At 41.1% G+C, this 13,486-nt stretch overlaps 1 protein-coding gene across 9 annotated transcripts in view; it reads left to right on the top strand.

Moving 5' to 3' along the window:
- nfat5b (nuclear factor of activated T cells 5b) overlaps nucleotides 1-13,486 on the top strand; it is a 37,177-nt gene that overhangs the window by 16,334 nt on the left and 7,357 nt on the right. For 3 of the 9 annotated variants that reach the window (XM_005929541.3, XM_005929540.3, XM_042220546.1), the window contains exons 2-6: nucleotides 2,947-3,072; nucleotides 9,265-9,871; nucleotides 10,887-11,073; nucleotides 12,175-12,365; nucleotides 12,497-12,669. In XM_005929541.3, coding sequence (XP_005929603.1) covers nucleotides 2,947-3,072; nucleotides 9,265-9,871; nucleotides 10,887-11,073; nucleotides 12,175-12,365; nucleotides 12,497-12,669 — 1,284 coding nt within the window. Of the gene's footprint in view, nucleotides 1-3; nucleotides 3,073-7,697; nucleotides 9,872-10,886; nucleotides 11,074-12,174; nucleotides 12,366-12,496; nucleotides 12,670-13,486 lie in introns of those variants that run through there. The other 6 variants (XM_042220545.1, XM_014335906.2, XM_014335910.2 and 3 more) reach the window with 5 other exon arrangements.

Raw genomic sequence — 13,486 nt, 5'->3', positions numbered from 1 at the left:
AGTTATTTCTTCTTCTTTTTTTCCATCTTAAGTCTGCACTACTTGCCACATAAACATATCACAAGACATGATGAGTATGATCTGTGCAGAATTCCTGATGTGAAACTCAGATTGTGAGTGTGTGTGTGGTTTGTTAGTTTAGCTGTGAGTCAGTTCAGTTTTTATACACACATATTTCAGTGCATTGTTAGCATGAGTGCTACTGATCAAAACTAACCACATGTGTCAGTGTGAATTATTCTGGTTGTTATGATTATCACAGAAAATGAGAGGTTTTGCTCTGTGGTCAGCGGACTGCACAACATCGCTGTAGTCTTAAGGTGAAATCAAAACATCACGTGGTGCGTGTGAGTCCGTACAGTTTATTGCCCAGTTAGCAAGGCTTTATTATTTTTTTTAAATCTTCAGAGTGAAAGGGACAGTGTTTTGTCACGTGTAAATAAAGAACTGCACTCTGTATGTGCGTCAGGAAACAAACATGCAGCAAAATAAGAATTTTCATTCAGCCCTCTAAAAAAGTCCAAGGGACTGTGGAAACACTTTGAACAGGGCAGCCAGTGATTCGACACTACTGCTGTGAGAGAAGAGTACATATTTTCTGTCTGTGTGGTTGGCAATCTGTTTACTGGAAGGGCTGCTCACTGAGAGCACATGTTGCTGCATGTGCAGTCAGTGAGGCCCAAGAAGTTAAAAGTGTAAATGCACGGGCAGGGAAAGTGTTTTTGTGGCAGCGGTGGGATATGTTTGTGTGCATGCATGTGTGTCTCTGATTTTGTTTGGAGAACGGAGCCAAAAAAAATAATAATTTTTTTTTAACCCCAGGAAAACCACACTAGAATCCTCTGTGTATGTGTGGTTCACTGGGAGTTAGGAGTTTGTTGGCTCCACTTTTAAGCCTCTTTCTGGGAACCAGCATTCCCTGCTCTTCTAAACCGAGCTGTAAGAGGCTGGAGGGCTTTGGGAATGAAGAGGCATGGGCTGGTTTCAGTATGTCCCAGGTTTGTCTTTTGTACACAGCGAGTGGTAACAATGGGAGGGTTACGTATCTGATATACACACCAAACCCTGGGACTCAGCTGCAAGTAATTAAAGCTGGCAGTTGGCAGAGAAGAGAGTCAGGCGACTGTAATGGCCGCTCTAAGTTCATACCATAATATTTGGATGATGAATCAGGCTGCTAGTAAAAGTGTTGTCATGCTGTTGACCCAAGGCTTTCTCCCTTCTCCATGTCCTGTTGCCCCAGAAGGGGGCACAGAGAGGAGAGAAAAGGCTTTGTATGACCCTGTTTTTGGTCTGTAATGAGATCTGCTATTTATTTTGCATGCTACAGCATTTGATATGTCTTAAGTTGCTGGCTTTTCCCAAAAGTGTACTCCGAGTCTTGACTAACTAGTTCAGATATATGATTCTACCGACCGTCCTCTGAGAAAAAATATGCAGCTTTCAGTTTTGGATGCTGTATAGTAGGGGGCAATGGGTGTATGCATAAAGTGCATACAAACAAATCTGTGCTTAAACTGTGCGTACAAAAGTTTCACTCACAAATTTTCTGACCTGAATTTGTTTGTGTGCTGCAAACAAATGAACTGCCTCAGACTGTGAGCACAAATAATCAAAGTCCTGCTGTCTCGGAAATGTAAACAAATTTATATTGAAAGTAATGATGGCTTAATTTACCTCCCACCTTTATGAAACATACTTTTAGAGAAATTTTTAAAAGTTCCAGATATTTCACACATAGTCTTGAGTGAAAATGGGCATCATTTCATCCTCGATGGATGTCATCATCACAAACTAATTTCTTGGTATTTTTTCACTTGGTTTTTTTTTTTTCTTTTCATCTTTAGTTGACACGTTAGATGTCTTTCCAATTTCTTTTTTATTTTCTTGCCTGTATTGATTTTTATTATTATTCATATTTTGCAGCAACTTTAATGATGAACTTCAACGATGGCATCATTTTTTTCATGTTATAATACAGTGTTGGAGTGCTGTTGCTTATATGTGAAAACATGGTGGATAAAGGCTCCTGTGTCAGTAAGAAATGTGCTAAATTACCTCAAATGAGGTCATTTAAACACTTCAAGTTGCTTGTTGAAAAAGGGAGAGGTGTTAAAAGAGAGTGAACTTCCATGACCCCTGTGGCGACCTATCATCTCTGTTTACAGCCATTAGCCCGAGGCAACATTAGTGCCTTCTGTAGTATAACAGAACACACCTGAATCTCTGGCTGGACTGTTAGTAGCATGTTGCATTATAGCTAATGCAGCCGCCAGGCTTTAACAAGCAAGAAGAATGTGGTAAATTAGATAATATCTTTGCATTGGCTGCAGCTATGCTATTTTTATCTGTCTGTTGTGACATCAGTAGTTTTACAGAAGATACGAGATAAATTTGTAAATCTTTTAAAAACCATGATGCTGCTTTTCTGATATGCAAAGATTCTTTACATACATTTCCATCTAATGTCAGTCACATTATATAGCTTTGAATTCCCCTTGAATTTTTAGTCTGTCAGCAAATTGGGTGAAAGGTGTGGCATGACTATTCATACTTGCAGCCTGCGACAGGCTTTGGCTTTAGTGAAAAGGTGAAGACGCGTTTGGCATCAGAACTGATGGTGAAATATGTTCCAGTGCATTGTTCCAATAGCCCTAGCTTTGTATCATAGGTATTTGTGTGTCATTGTGTTGGAGTCATTGCCAACAAGGTCATGGTGGTTCTTATAACTGTGTAAGAGTGGTGATATGACATTGCTGTGTAATTATATAATTTCAGAAGAACGTATGAGCCAAAACCAAAAAGGTTTAATCACTTTCAGGTTTCCCGTTTACAACTCGGTCATGGAGCTGACACATTTGATGGTGCTCAACAAAAGCTGTTGAGATCCTGTAAATCTGTCACCTTACTGTCGCTTTTATTGGTTCCCCCCTCCTTTCACAACAGAGTCAGTGTATGACCTTCTTCCCAGAGAGCTGCAGTTGCCTTCATCCACTCAGCAAAGCCCAAAAGTCATGAGTCAAAAGAGCGGCGGAGAGGCAGGGCCTCTCCCTTCAGCTTCTCTAGCATCAGGTAGGATCCTGCTTCTCTTACCCTTATTTCTCCTCTGCAAGCAGGACTGATCATGCCCCACCCTGAAAAAAGTACAACTCATGTTACAGTCTGTACCTTCAGGCAAACAAACACCTGCATGTGGCAAGAAAGCCAGTCAGGCAACCATCGTGCTCCTCTGTGATTCTCACGTGAAGGAAAAAAAACAAAACAAACAGTAATAAAAGGCTGGTGAGGGAAGTTAATGGCAGCTGAACATAGCTAGCTGCCTGTACTCACGTTGCTATGTACTATATGTTGTGGTCTCTTGTAGCAACAGTTTAGAAATATGGTTTATGCACATGTTTTAAGACAATGATATTAGTGCATAATGGTAATTAAACTGCAAAGTAGAACGATTGTAGACCATAAGAATATGAGGCCCCGGCAAAGGCCTGTTATTCATTACCCCACAGACTAAATCTACTTACCCATTTTTTTTTCTTAGCCTTTTTTCCAGAGAATTAACTCATTCACTGCCATTGACGTCTATAGCCGTCAATTGCAGTGAATGAGTAAATGGGTTTAACTCATTCACTGCCAATGGCTGGCAGTGAATGAGTTAAGAAGCTTTGAATGGCTGTAATCACCTTGTTGACCATTCTGCAGTTCCAAGGTGGAGCTATTATTTACAGAAGAAAATCTTCTTAATAGACCAACACGGAAGTCCAGTATAAATGAACAGCTAATGACTATTTCCTACACAAGTAAAAGTTGCCCATTTTTTTGAGGACTGTTAGCTTGTTGAGAACTCCAGATTTAGATCCGGATCGGAGGGTGAGCCACAGATTGTTGAATGTGTGAAGATAAGCATATCTTTTACCCGCCATTGTTGCAGTTGGGTTTATGGTTTCATGGTGGAAATTAACACATGAGAGTTTTGCAAAGATTCTAGAGATTAATTAAAAATCTCAGCATGTGCTTCTAAAAACAAAGAAACAGCAAAAAGTGCTGTGTCACTGATTTTATTTTATTTTTTCTAATTTATCTTTTGATGTTTTAACTTGGTGTTCTATGTTCACTTGATATTTGAAGTTATTCAAATGTTTCAGCTGACCTGAGACTTTTAAGTGACTGTTCCAGTAGTTATTCGAGGAGAGATGAACACTTAGGGGTAATAATGCAAGCAAGGTGGGCTCAGTCCAGGAGCTCCAGACTCCAAAATCAAGTCAGCCACTTTTGCATGCATGGGACTTTGACAGTACAGACTGCTATGATACAAACTTTATGGTAGGTTCTATTCATTTCCTGACCCAGGCTTTTTACCCCCTTTTTTGGTTTTTATAAATATTTTCCTGTCCTGCCTACTTTTGATTTTTTTTTTTTTTAATACCAGTCACAGGTCACTGCTTCCACAAGCAATTCATGTAGAGCAGGGGTGGGCAACTCTGGGCCTCAAGGCCTGGAGTTCCCCACTCCTGGTAGATATTTAGATATCATCCCATTTAGATATCATCCTGAATCAAATGATTGGTTCAGTACCAGAGCTCTGGAGAACTTCAAGCCATTTAACTCAGCTGTGTCGGATCAGGGACACATCTAAAACCTGCATGACACCGGCCCTTGAGGTCTGGAGTTCCCCACCACTGATGTAGACCAAATAATTCATTGATAGATTCGCACCTATTGATGTTTTGCAGTCACATGACTGCTAACCATTTGACATTAAATTGTTTACCATTTTGGACATGTGACAATATTAGGTCAAGTGAATAAGATCCCAGTCACACAGGCCTAGAGACCAGCTAAACATCCCGTGGTCTTTTCCCATCACTTGTGAAATCTTGGGGTTCCTTGACTAATTGGCATAAACCACCTTGCAATTGCTTTGGTTGGTGACAGATTGCCATGGTCGCCTAAAGTTTGCATGGAACAGACTAAAATTTTTTCACAGGCACTCACTGGCTGTTCTACAAGCGGTAGTGAAACTCTGAAAAGTGCAAAACCAACCAGACATGGAGACCTTTTGCATTCAAAGTAAAACTTGTACCTTTTGAAATGTTTTGGCTCCAGTGCCAGGGTAAAGCTTTTTGCTTAGAAAGAACGTTTTCCATTGTCGTTACACCTTTTCAAGTTTTCCTACAGTTTGTCACTGCAAATGCCTGCCTGTTACATCTGTAGTAGACTTTATTGTGCCAGATAAAAGTAGGAAGACATCTGTGAAGTTTGTTTGTTTTTTAACTTCTGATTATTGCCTTTACATTCCTAGGATCAACTGTACACGTGTCATAAGGTGATATGTTTAAAAGTTTTAAATGTCCCTCTGTAAAGCATTCTGGTGTCTGAACAGGGCTATGCAAATAAATTTCACTTGAGTAGTTAGCAAGCATCTGAAGACAAGTCGGCATTGTCCATGCAAGCTACAGGCAGCCACTGCTATCTGATAGTGAACAATGCAATCACAAAGAGGTTTTTGGTGAAGCAGCCTCTTTCTGACTGATTTCACCTCACCAGCCAGTCAAAGAATACAACCCGACCCCCAGCGCGACATGTAGTTGTCTCACGTCCAATATGGGGGACTACTATCAAGCAATTTGTGCATGATGTCCTGCGAGAAACAGCCATAGTTTTGATGTTTTCCTGGTTGTTTGGAGAAAAAAATTGTTGTTTGAAGTATTAATCATTTGCTCTCATTTGTTTTTTGGCAATTCTGTATTGTGGTTTCTGATCATATGTGTTTTTGTCTCATGATACTTGCTCAAAATGACACTATCTTCATGCGTCTTATGCGCTCTTTTTTTCTTCCAACCGTTTTTTTTCCTTGTAAACCAATGATTCATCCAAACGTCAACAATGTCAAGACCAGTGTAACTGTTTGTTTATAATCTGCCATTTTATGGCGTTATTTTTGTGCCACTATTCTGAGCGCAAGTAAAAAAAAAAATGAGCGCATGTAAAAAAAGTTTGCAGGTGCAAGTGTTGTATTTTGAGGAAAAATTAATTTTGCGCGAAGAAAAGCTGAATTTGAGTGAACAAAATTCATTGCTGCGTGCAAAAAATGTATTTCAGTGTTTGCTATTATCCACACACACACACAATAGCAGCCCCCCTCGCTCGGTTTTTGCATTTGCGCTCGCGCGCAACGTGTTGCTCGCGCGCAACGTGTTGCTCGCGCGCAACGTGTTGCTCGCGCTCTCAACATTTCTGCCCGTGCGCGCTCAACTCTTTCTCTACACCGTTATATTTGTGCCACAAAACCAGCCAATCACAGACTTGGATGCAAAAAAATCTGATTGGCTGGTCTGGTCTCCAATCAGCTCAAAATGACGAAATGCAATATCCCAGAATCCATTTCGTCTAAAACTCAAACGAGGCAGTGGCAGAGGAACACAGAGTGGCGGAGTTTGAAATATTACTCTTTCTGGGTCACAAAATAAACTTTTAAGATATTTTCATGCGAGAATGGTGCTGTGTAAACTTCAAATACCTGCTCGATTCATCAAGACATCACATATTTGCATAAGTGCTCTAACGTTTTCGGAGATGCCTGTTACCCACCAGCTGACCGAGTGGTCACTCGGGTTAAACGTAATATATAAAGCTGAAGTGACAAAAAAAATCACCGACTACACCACCAGGTATTATAGGAAAAACCATAAAGCCTTTGAACTAAAACAAACGCTGTTGTGACAGTGATGTACACTGTCTTGTTGGTATATATGTATGATTTGTATCACCTTCATGTTTCCAAACCGAGCAGCTTTTCCAGCTGTGGCTCCAGCAAACATCAGCTGATACTAGAAATTAGTTTTAAATAAATTCTAACAACAGCTGATCAAGCTTGAACGTGCTGCTGTTGTTGTTTAGCGCAACATCCGCTGGTTTCCTGTTTCTGGCGCAAAGAGAGAAACAAACAAGAGAGACGATCAGCTGATCATTGATCAGTTTCATGATTGACGTAGCAACAGGGGAGGGAGGAAGAGAGAATGAGGGGACAAGGCAGCTGTGCAACGTAAAGACAGAATAACTCCAGCTTTGTGTCTTTTTTTTTCATTCTCGCTGAAGTCCAGAACGAATCGCGTTCCTTTTCCTCTCAATACGGATGTATTGTAATTGGTCCAGCCCAGAGTTGATCATGACCAATTGGCTAATCCACCACCTTTCATTGTTTATACCATTACAAAAACAAACAAACATAAAAATGAAAAATCATCATCGGCCCACTGGGCAAATGTCCGGTATGCCCAATGGCCAGTCCAGCTATGCGGTCAGCTGGTGGGTAACAGGCATCTCCGAAAACGTTAGAGCACTTATGCAAATATGTGATGTCTTGATGAATCGAGCAGGTATTTGAAGTTTACACAGCACCATTCTCGCATGAAAATATCTTAAAAGTTTATTTTGTGACCCAGAAAGAGTAATATTTCAAACTCCGCCACTCTGTGTTCCTCCGCCGCTGCCTCGTTTGAGTTTTGGACGAAATGGATTCGCAACACGTTGCGAGCGCGAGCAAATGCAAAAACTGAGGGGCTGCTTTTGTGTGTGTGTGTGTATGGATAATAGCAAACACTGAAATACATTTTTTGCACGCAGGAATGAATTTTGTTCACTCAAATTCAGCTTTTCTTCGCTCAAAATAAATTTCTCCTCAAAATACAACACTTGCACCTGCAAAAAATTTTTTACGCGTGCTCAATTTTTTTTGTTACGTGCGCTCAGAATAGTGGCACAAAAATAACGCCATACCATTTAACCATCCTTTTCCCACACTCTTTATATAGTTCATTTTAAACTCTTTTGAATCCTTTTGAAATAACAGTGTGCACCAACCAGCCACAACATTAAAACCGCTTGCCAAATACGATAGCTCTGCAAAACCTCTAAAGGTGTCCTCCAGGCACCAAGATGTCAGCAGCAGAGCCTTCGTTGTCGTGATCTGTAGATCACGCTATTTTTTTCTTTCTTTCATATCCTTCGTCACTGAGATTGCGATGTGGGAAATTTTCAGGCCACACCTTGATCTGTTTATGCTTCTCAAACCATTCCAGAGCACATTTGCAGTGTCAATTCTCCTGGTGGAAGCTGAAATACAGTGAATGCGTTTGCATGGTCTGCTGGAGTGTCTAGAAAGGTGACATGCATCAACGTAACAATACACAAGATTGTTAGGAGCTAGTATTCTCTGGAGTGTCACACTGCCTCTGGTGGCTTGCCGTTTTTCCATAGTGCGTCCTGCTGCTACCAGGTGAAAGAGGTGCACGCACCCAACCGTCAACAGGACTCACGATCCTGCTTATGTGCTTATGTGCACATTGTACCAGAGACATGGGACAGGATGGCCACTGCATTAAATCACTCAGTTCCTTGTGCTTGCCCATTTCCTTCACTTCTAACACGTCTGCTCCAAGAACTTTCTGCCTAACGTGTCCCACTCCCCTCACATTTACCACTGTATTCCTTGTTATGTTGGTGGTTTCAATGTTATGGCTGATCAGTGTATATAAGCATGTTGAAGCAACATGATTTTTGCCAAACAAATTTCCCTGTTCTATTGATTTCTTTTTTTCTCTTCTTTTTAATAAAATCTGAATACGTTTTTTTACTGTTCAGCTTTTATTGCTTATTCGCTGTCTCATTTTTATATTCCAGGAAGTTCCCTATGAAGCAGGGAGTGTCTGCATTTTATATGCAGAAAATGGTCTGCAGTTCTCTGCTTCCTAGGTCAGAAGCTTGTTTATTTTGTCTCAGCGGCTACGCTCAGTCCCCAAAATGAACACTGATAGAAAGCAAGATATAAATAAACGAAAAGTTCCCATAATTGGCATGCCTCATATTGTACAATATTATCATTGTTGAGATTTTTATTTGAGCATGCACAAAATGCTAGCAATAATGAATTTCTGTTGTTTTTGAAGTTGATTACAGTACATTGAAATAAAATATAGTGGCCTGCTCAACCTTTGTCTTCGTTTTTAGTCTTCTTGACATAACACCTCCACTGTGCTACAAATACTCCACATTTATAACTTCATCAGAATCAGATGCACATTTATATGTAAGATCTAGTAACAACACAGAGTTTCTTTTTTGGATGACAACATATAAAAAAAACGTAATAAAATCAGCAACAAAAAAATTGAAACAGAGAAAAAAACTATTTTGCTGTAAAATTGGGACTACTAGCCAACATTAGTTGAGATGCCTGTATTAACTATCTAATTATTTGCACTGTAGATGCCTCTTCTCTGACCATGGAAGGCCCTCGCAGTGCTTTTTCCACCTCTTCCAGCTCCACCATGCATTCCAGTAATCTAACCAATGACCAGAAACCAGTTAAAGCCAGTAATGTTGATCCAGACGACACCAGGAGTACCAAAGTGGTACCAGAGGCTGCTGGAGCAGAACGTGGAAATGGTAACGGCAGGGGCAGCGGCGAGCTAACAGGAGGAAAAGGTGTAACAACCCAGGAAGGCCCACTGCATCACCCACTGACTCCATCAAAGCGTCGCACCGTACTGAACATCTCGCCACCTCCAGAAGATTTGTTTGATGACAGCCAAATGTCCTGCCAAGATGATGGGACCCAGGATACAGAGCAAAGTAACAGCATCTGGATGGATGAATCTCTGTCCAACTTCAGTGTGACGAGCACGTTGTCTTACAATGACAACACAGAGGTGCCACGGAAGTCCCGCAAACGTACCCCCCGTCAAAGGCCTGGCCCTAAGACGGCGCCACCAGGGGAGGGCAGCATGGATGTGTTTGATGCAGACAGTGCCAAAGGCCCGCACTTTGTCCTGTCGCAGCTAGGCCCTGACAGCAAGGGAGGACATAAAGGAAGGTTTGTACTTTTCGTATTATGATCACCAGAAATTTGTCACATGCCTCTCGACATTTCATGGAGTTGTCAAAAATATTTCCAGTGGTTTCTCCCTGATTAAAGGGAGTTTTTCCTTCCCACTGTTGCCAAAGCAATTGCTCATGGGGGTCATATCATTGTTGGGGTTTTCTGTTTTTTCTGTACTATTGTAGCACCTTGAGGCAACTGTTATTGTGATTTGGCACTATAAAAATAGAATTGATTTTGAAATAAATTATGTTACATTATCAGTAAGTAAAGAAAACACATTGATTTAGGACATTGTTGACTCACTTGTTAGCTAACTTTTTGTTCATTTAATAGTTTCCTTTGATAGTTGCACCAGCCCTTTAGTAGTTACTTGGGTACTCAGCCTTTCTCTGACTATAACTTTAAAGACCCGTTTTAATAATTTTGCTCAGCCCTCATCGTTAATGTAGAAGGAGGTAGTATCACGAAATGATACGTTGGCACACACCGACAGATGGAAATCTTTACCAAACTGATCTGGCTCTAAATTTCCCACCACACTTTGACTGAAGGAGAGCGGTTAGATCAGAGGGGAGGGAGGGGCAGGATACTGAAGTACAAACAATGGTCAGCCACAGTGAATCACAGAGCCCTTCTCAAAGACCTAGGATAAGCAGAGCAGATTAAATAAACAGATAAGGCTGAACGTTTTAGGAGCTGGGGATAGAAAATGTTTGGCTGATGGACACCCTCTGAACTCTGCATTGCTTAGAGCGCCATGGCAACTTCAGAGCAGTTTCACTGTTGTGACTGAGAGCTATGTACTGCAGCAAACCCCAGCCAATTGCATACAGATATATAATACTGTTAGGGTTCTTTTTATTTAAACTGGGGTTCTGAACCTAACATTGCTGCAAACACTTGCATGGATTAAGTTGAAGAGTTTTTAATCCATCACAGGCTACATGAAAACGTTAGAATTAGAGATCATCTGCTCGTGTCTCTGTCAAATTGGTCTTTGCTGCAGTTCTGATGAACCTCAGACTACTATTCAGAAAGGAGGAACTCTCTCGATGCAGTTCCCACAAAAGAGTGAGGGGAAAGAGTTGAAGATCCTCGTCCAGCCTGAGACCCAACACAGAGCCCGCTATCTGACTGAAGGCAGCAGAGGATCCGTGAAGGACCGCACTCAGCAGGGCTTCCCTACTGTAAAGGTAATTGTAAAACCCCTCTGTAGTTAATGTTGAAATTCTACTGCTTTAGCATCCCTGTGTTTAACGTTAGCATAAGGTGAAAGTAATTGCTGATATTGAATTTATTACTTGCAACATTTTCCAAAGAAGTTGGGGCACTCCTGGGCTTCCCTACAAATTTATTTATTTTTTTAAACAATACTGTATTGAACTGAGAAGATAAGTTGCTGTCATTTTGAAAGCAAAATGGTCCCTCAATTTTCATTTGAGCCTCCTAACAGATAGGCCTCTTGTGTTTTACGTATATGAAATGTTTTCTCCAAGTGATGGGTCTGGACTGTGTTCACTGGCAATGATTTTGTGAAGTGTTCCACTTGTGTTCAAGTGGATATCCACGTCCTTGGGAGGATGAAACGAAGTGTCAGAGTCTGTAATATTTCATGAGACTGTTAGTTCTCACTGCTGTTCACAAATGAGGACGTTGGATGAGGAAATCAGCTCCTTCAGACTGTCAGTCACTTATCAGGAATCCAACTTTCACTTGAGTTCATGTGTGAAAACAGGGACCTAAGCTTTAAGGAGCTGTAGCTTGATGAAAAAGGAATTAAATTTTATGTACTCGCTCAGACTAAAGCTGAGCTGTAGTTAACCGACTTCAAAAGCAGACAAAAACCAGACGTTAGTCAGAACAGGCAGATTTTCTTGTGTTTGATCATTCATTTGCCCAGGTTCTGCAGATGGTCACAAGGCAGCCAGAGCCCAGAAATGACAGGTGATCCAAACTGATAAAACAATCACCAAAGCCATAAAGAACTAAAGCTGACCGATTTGCATCTGAAAGCAGAATCCAATAATAAATTAAGCCAACAATGTCCTTGAGCAAGACATGGACACCATCAATGTCAGGGCAGGTAGGTGAAGATGCACAAGTTCAGCTGAATGCACAGAACTGATTGGGCATTATATGATGGAATAGTGTAAACTGGGAGCTCATTATTAGCACAGAAGTTTCAGAAATAAGCAGTTCATACTTACACTCCATAGTTTTGTATGAAAATGTTATGACACAGCAGATCTACAATGAGCTCCGTTTGATTGCTCATCTGTTTTTGCCTTGCACAGTTGGAGGGAGTGAGCGAGCCAGTGGTTTTGCAGGTGTTCGTTGGCACCGATGCCGGCCGCGTGAAGCCTCATGGGTTTTACCAAGCCTGCAGGGTTACTGGTCGCAACACCACAGCCTGCAAGGAGGTTGATATTGAAGGCACAACTGTTATCGAAGTGTCCCTGGATCCAAGCTCCAACATGACCCTAGCGTACGTGCTTTTCTTAAAACTTGAAATTGTGTCATTTAATAGTTGTTAGTCCTACTAAGAACATTTCCTTATAATTGCCAAAATCCTCTTGAGAGCAAGTAAACCCAAGTTAACACTGCCCCTCACTGCAGGGTGGACTGTGTTGGGATCCTGAAGCTCCGCAACGCTGATGTAGAGGCTCGCATTGGGGTGGCCGGATCAAAGAAGAAGAGCACACGTGCTCGGCTCGTGTTTCGGGTCAACATCCCCCGTCCAGATGGTTCAGTGCTTACACTACAGACTCCCTCATCTCCAATCCTGTGTAGTAAGTCATTTTTCTCATACTTTGACTGGAAATACTGTTGTGAAGTCGGTATATTAGTTAAACCACTTAAAAAAACTTTGCAGAAAATTGTCCAGCAAGGTTTAATTACAAGGTATTATTTACGATATTCATGTAGTTATGACAGGTTAAGTGTGTGAAAATGGGTAGCTGACCTGTAACATGCTTGTTAATAATGACTATAATACTGTAAACTGAATATTTTTTTCAGCTCCTGTTTCTCCATTTTTAGAGTCAGAGGTCAGGAGACTATTGTCTTCTGATATCAACATTTGGAGAGGAAGGAGACAAAGATCCCATTAGACTGAGTTGTTTAATAATGCCTACAGAATGCCTACAGTACAAAGGTGTGGTTGTTTTCATAAACAGGAAAGACGCTTAGGGCCGTAAGAAAATATCTGTGTCAGTGGATTTGGGAGAATTTGCTCTGAGAGTGGCAGGGGAGAAAGAGAGGGCAAGGACGAAACAATAGGTGTGTGAACTTCTATTGTTTACACGGAGCCAGCATACAACCCAGGGAAATATCTTTCCACGAAACAAGAAAAAACAGTAATCCTGCTTGGCATCTTAGTGTGTGTGCATGTCTGTACGTGTGCGTTTGTGGGGGCGGATGTTACTCATATCATGGGGACTTAAATTTGTTTATACAGTCATATTATGGAGACTGTAACTCGTGACCCGACGAGGTAGTTATAAGATTGGGTTAGATCTGAGAAAGTAATGGTTATGTTTAAGGTTGACATGATTAATAATATCATTTGAAGTGTGTGTGTGTGTGTGTGTGTGTGTGTGTGTGTGT

This window comes from Haplochromis burtoni, unplaced genomic scaffold, assembly GCF_018398535.1.
Source record: "Haplochromis burtoni strain Fernald_Lab_line unplaced genomic scaffold, NCSU_Asbu1 Contig_50, whole genome shotgun sequence".
Classification (NCBI taxonomy): Eukaryota; Metazoa; Chordata; class Actinopteri; order Cichliformes; family Cichlidae; genus Haplochromis; species Haplochromis burtoni.
This window is presented reverse-complemented; position numbering and strand designations above follow the sequence as displayed.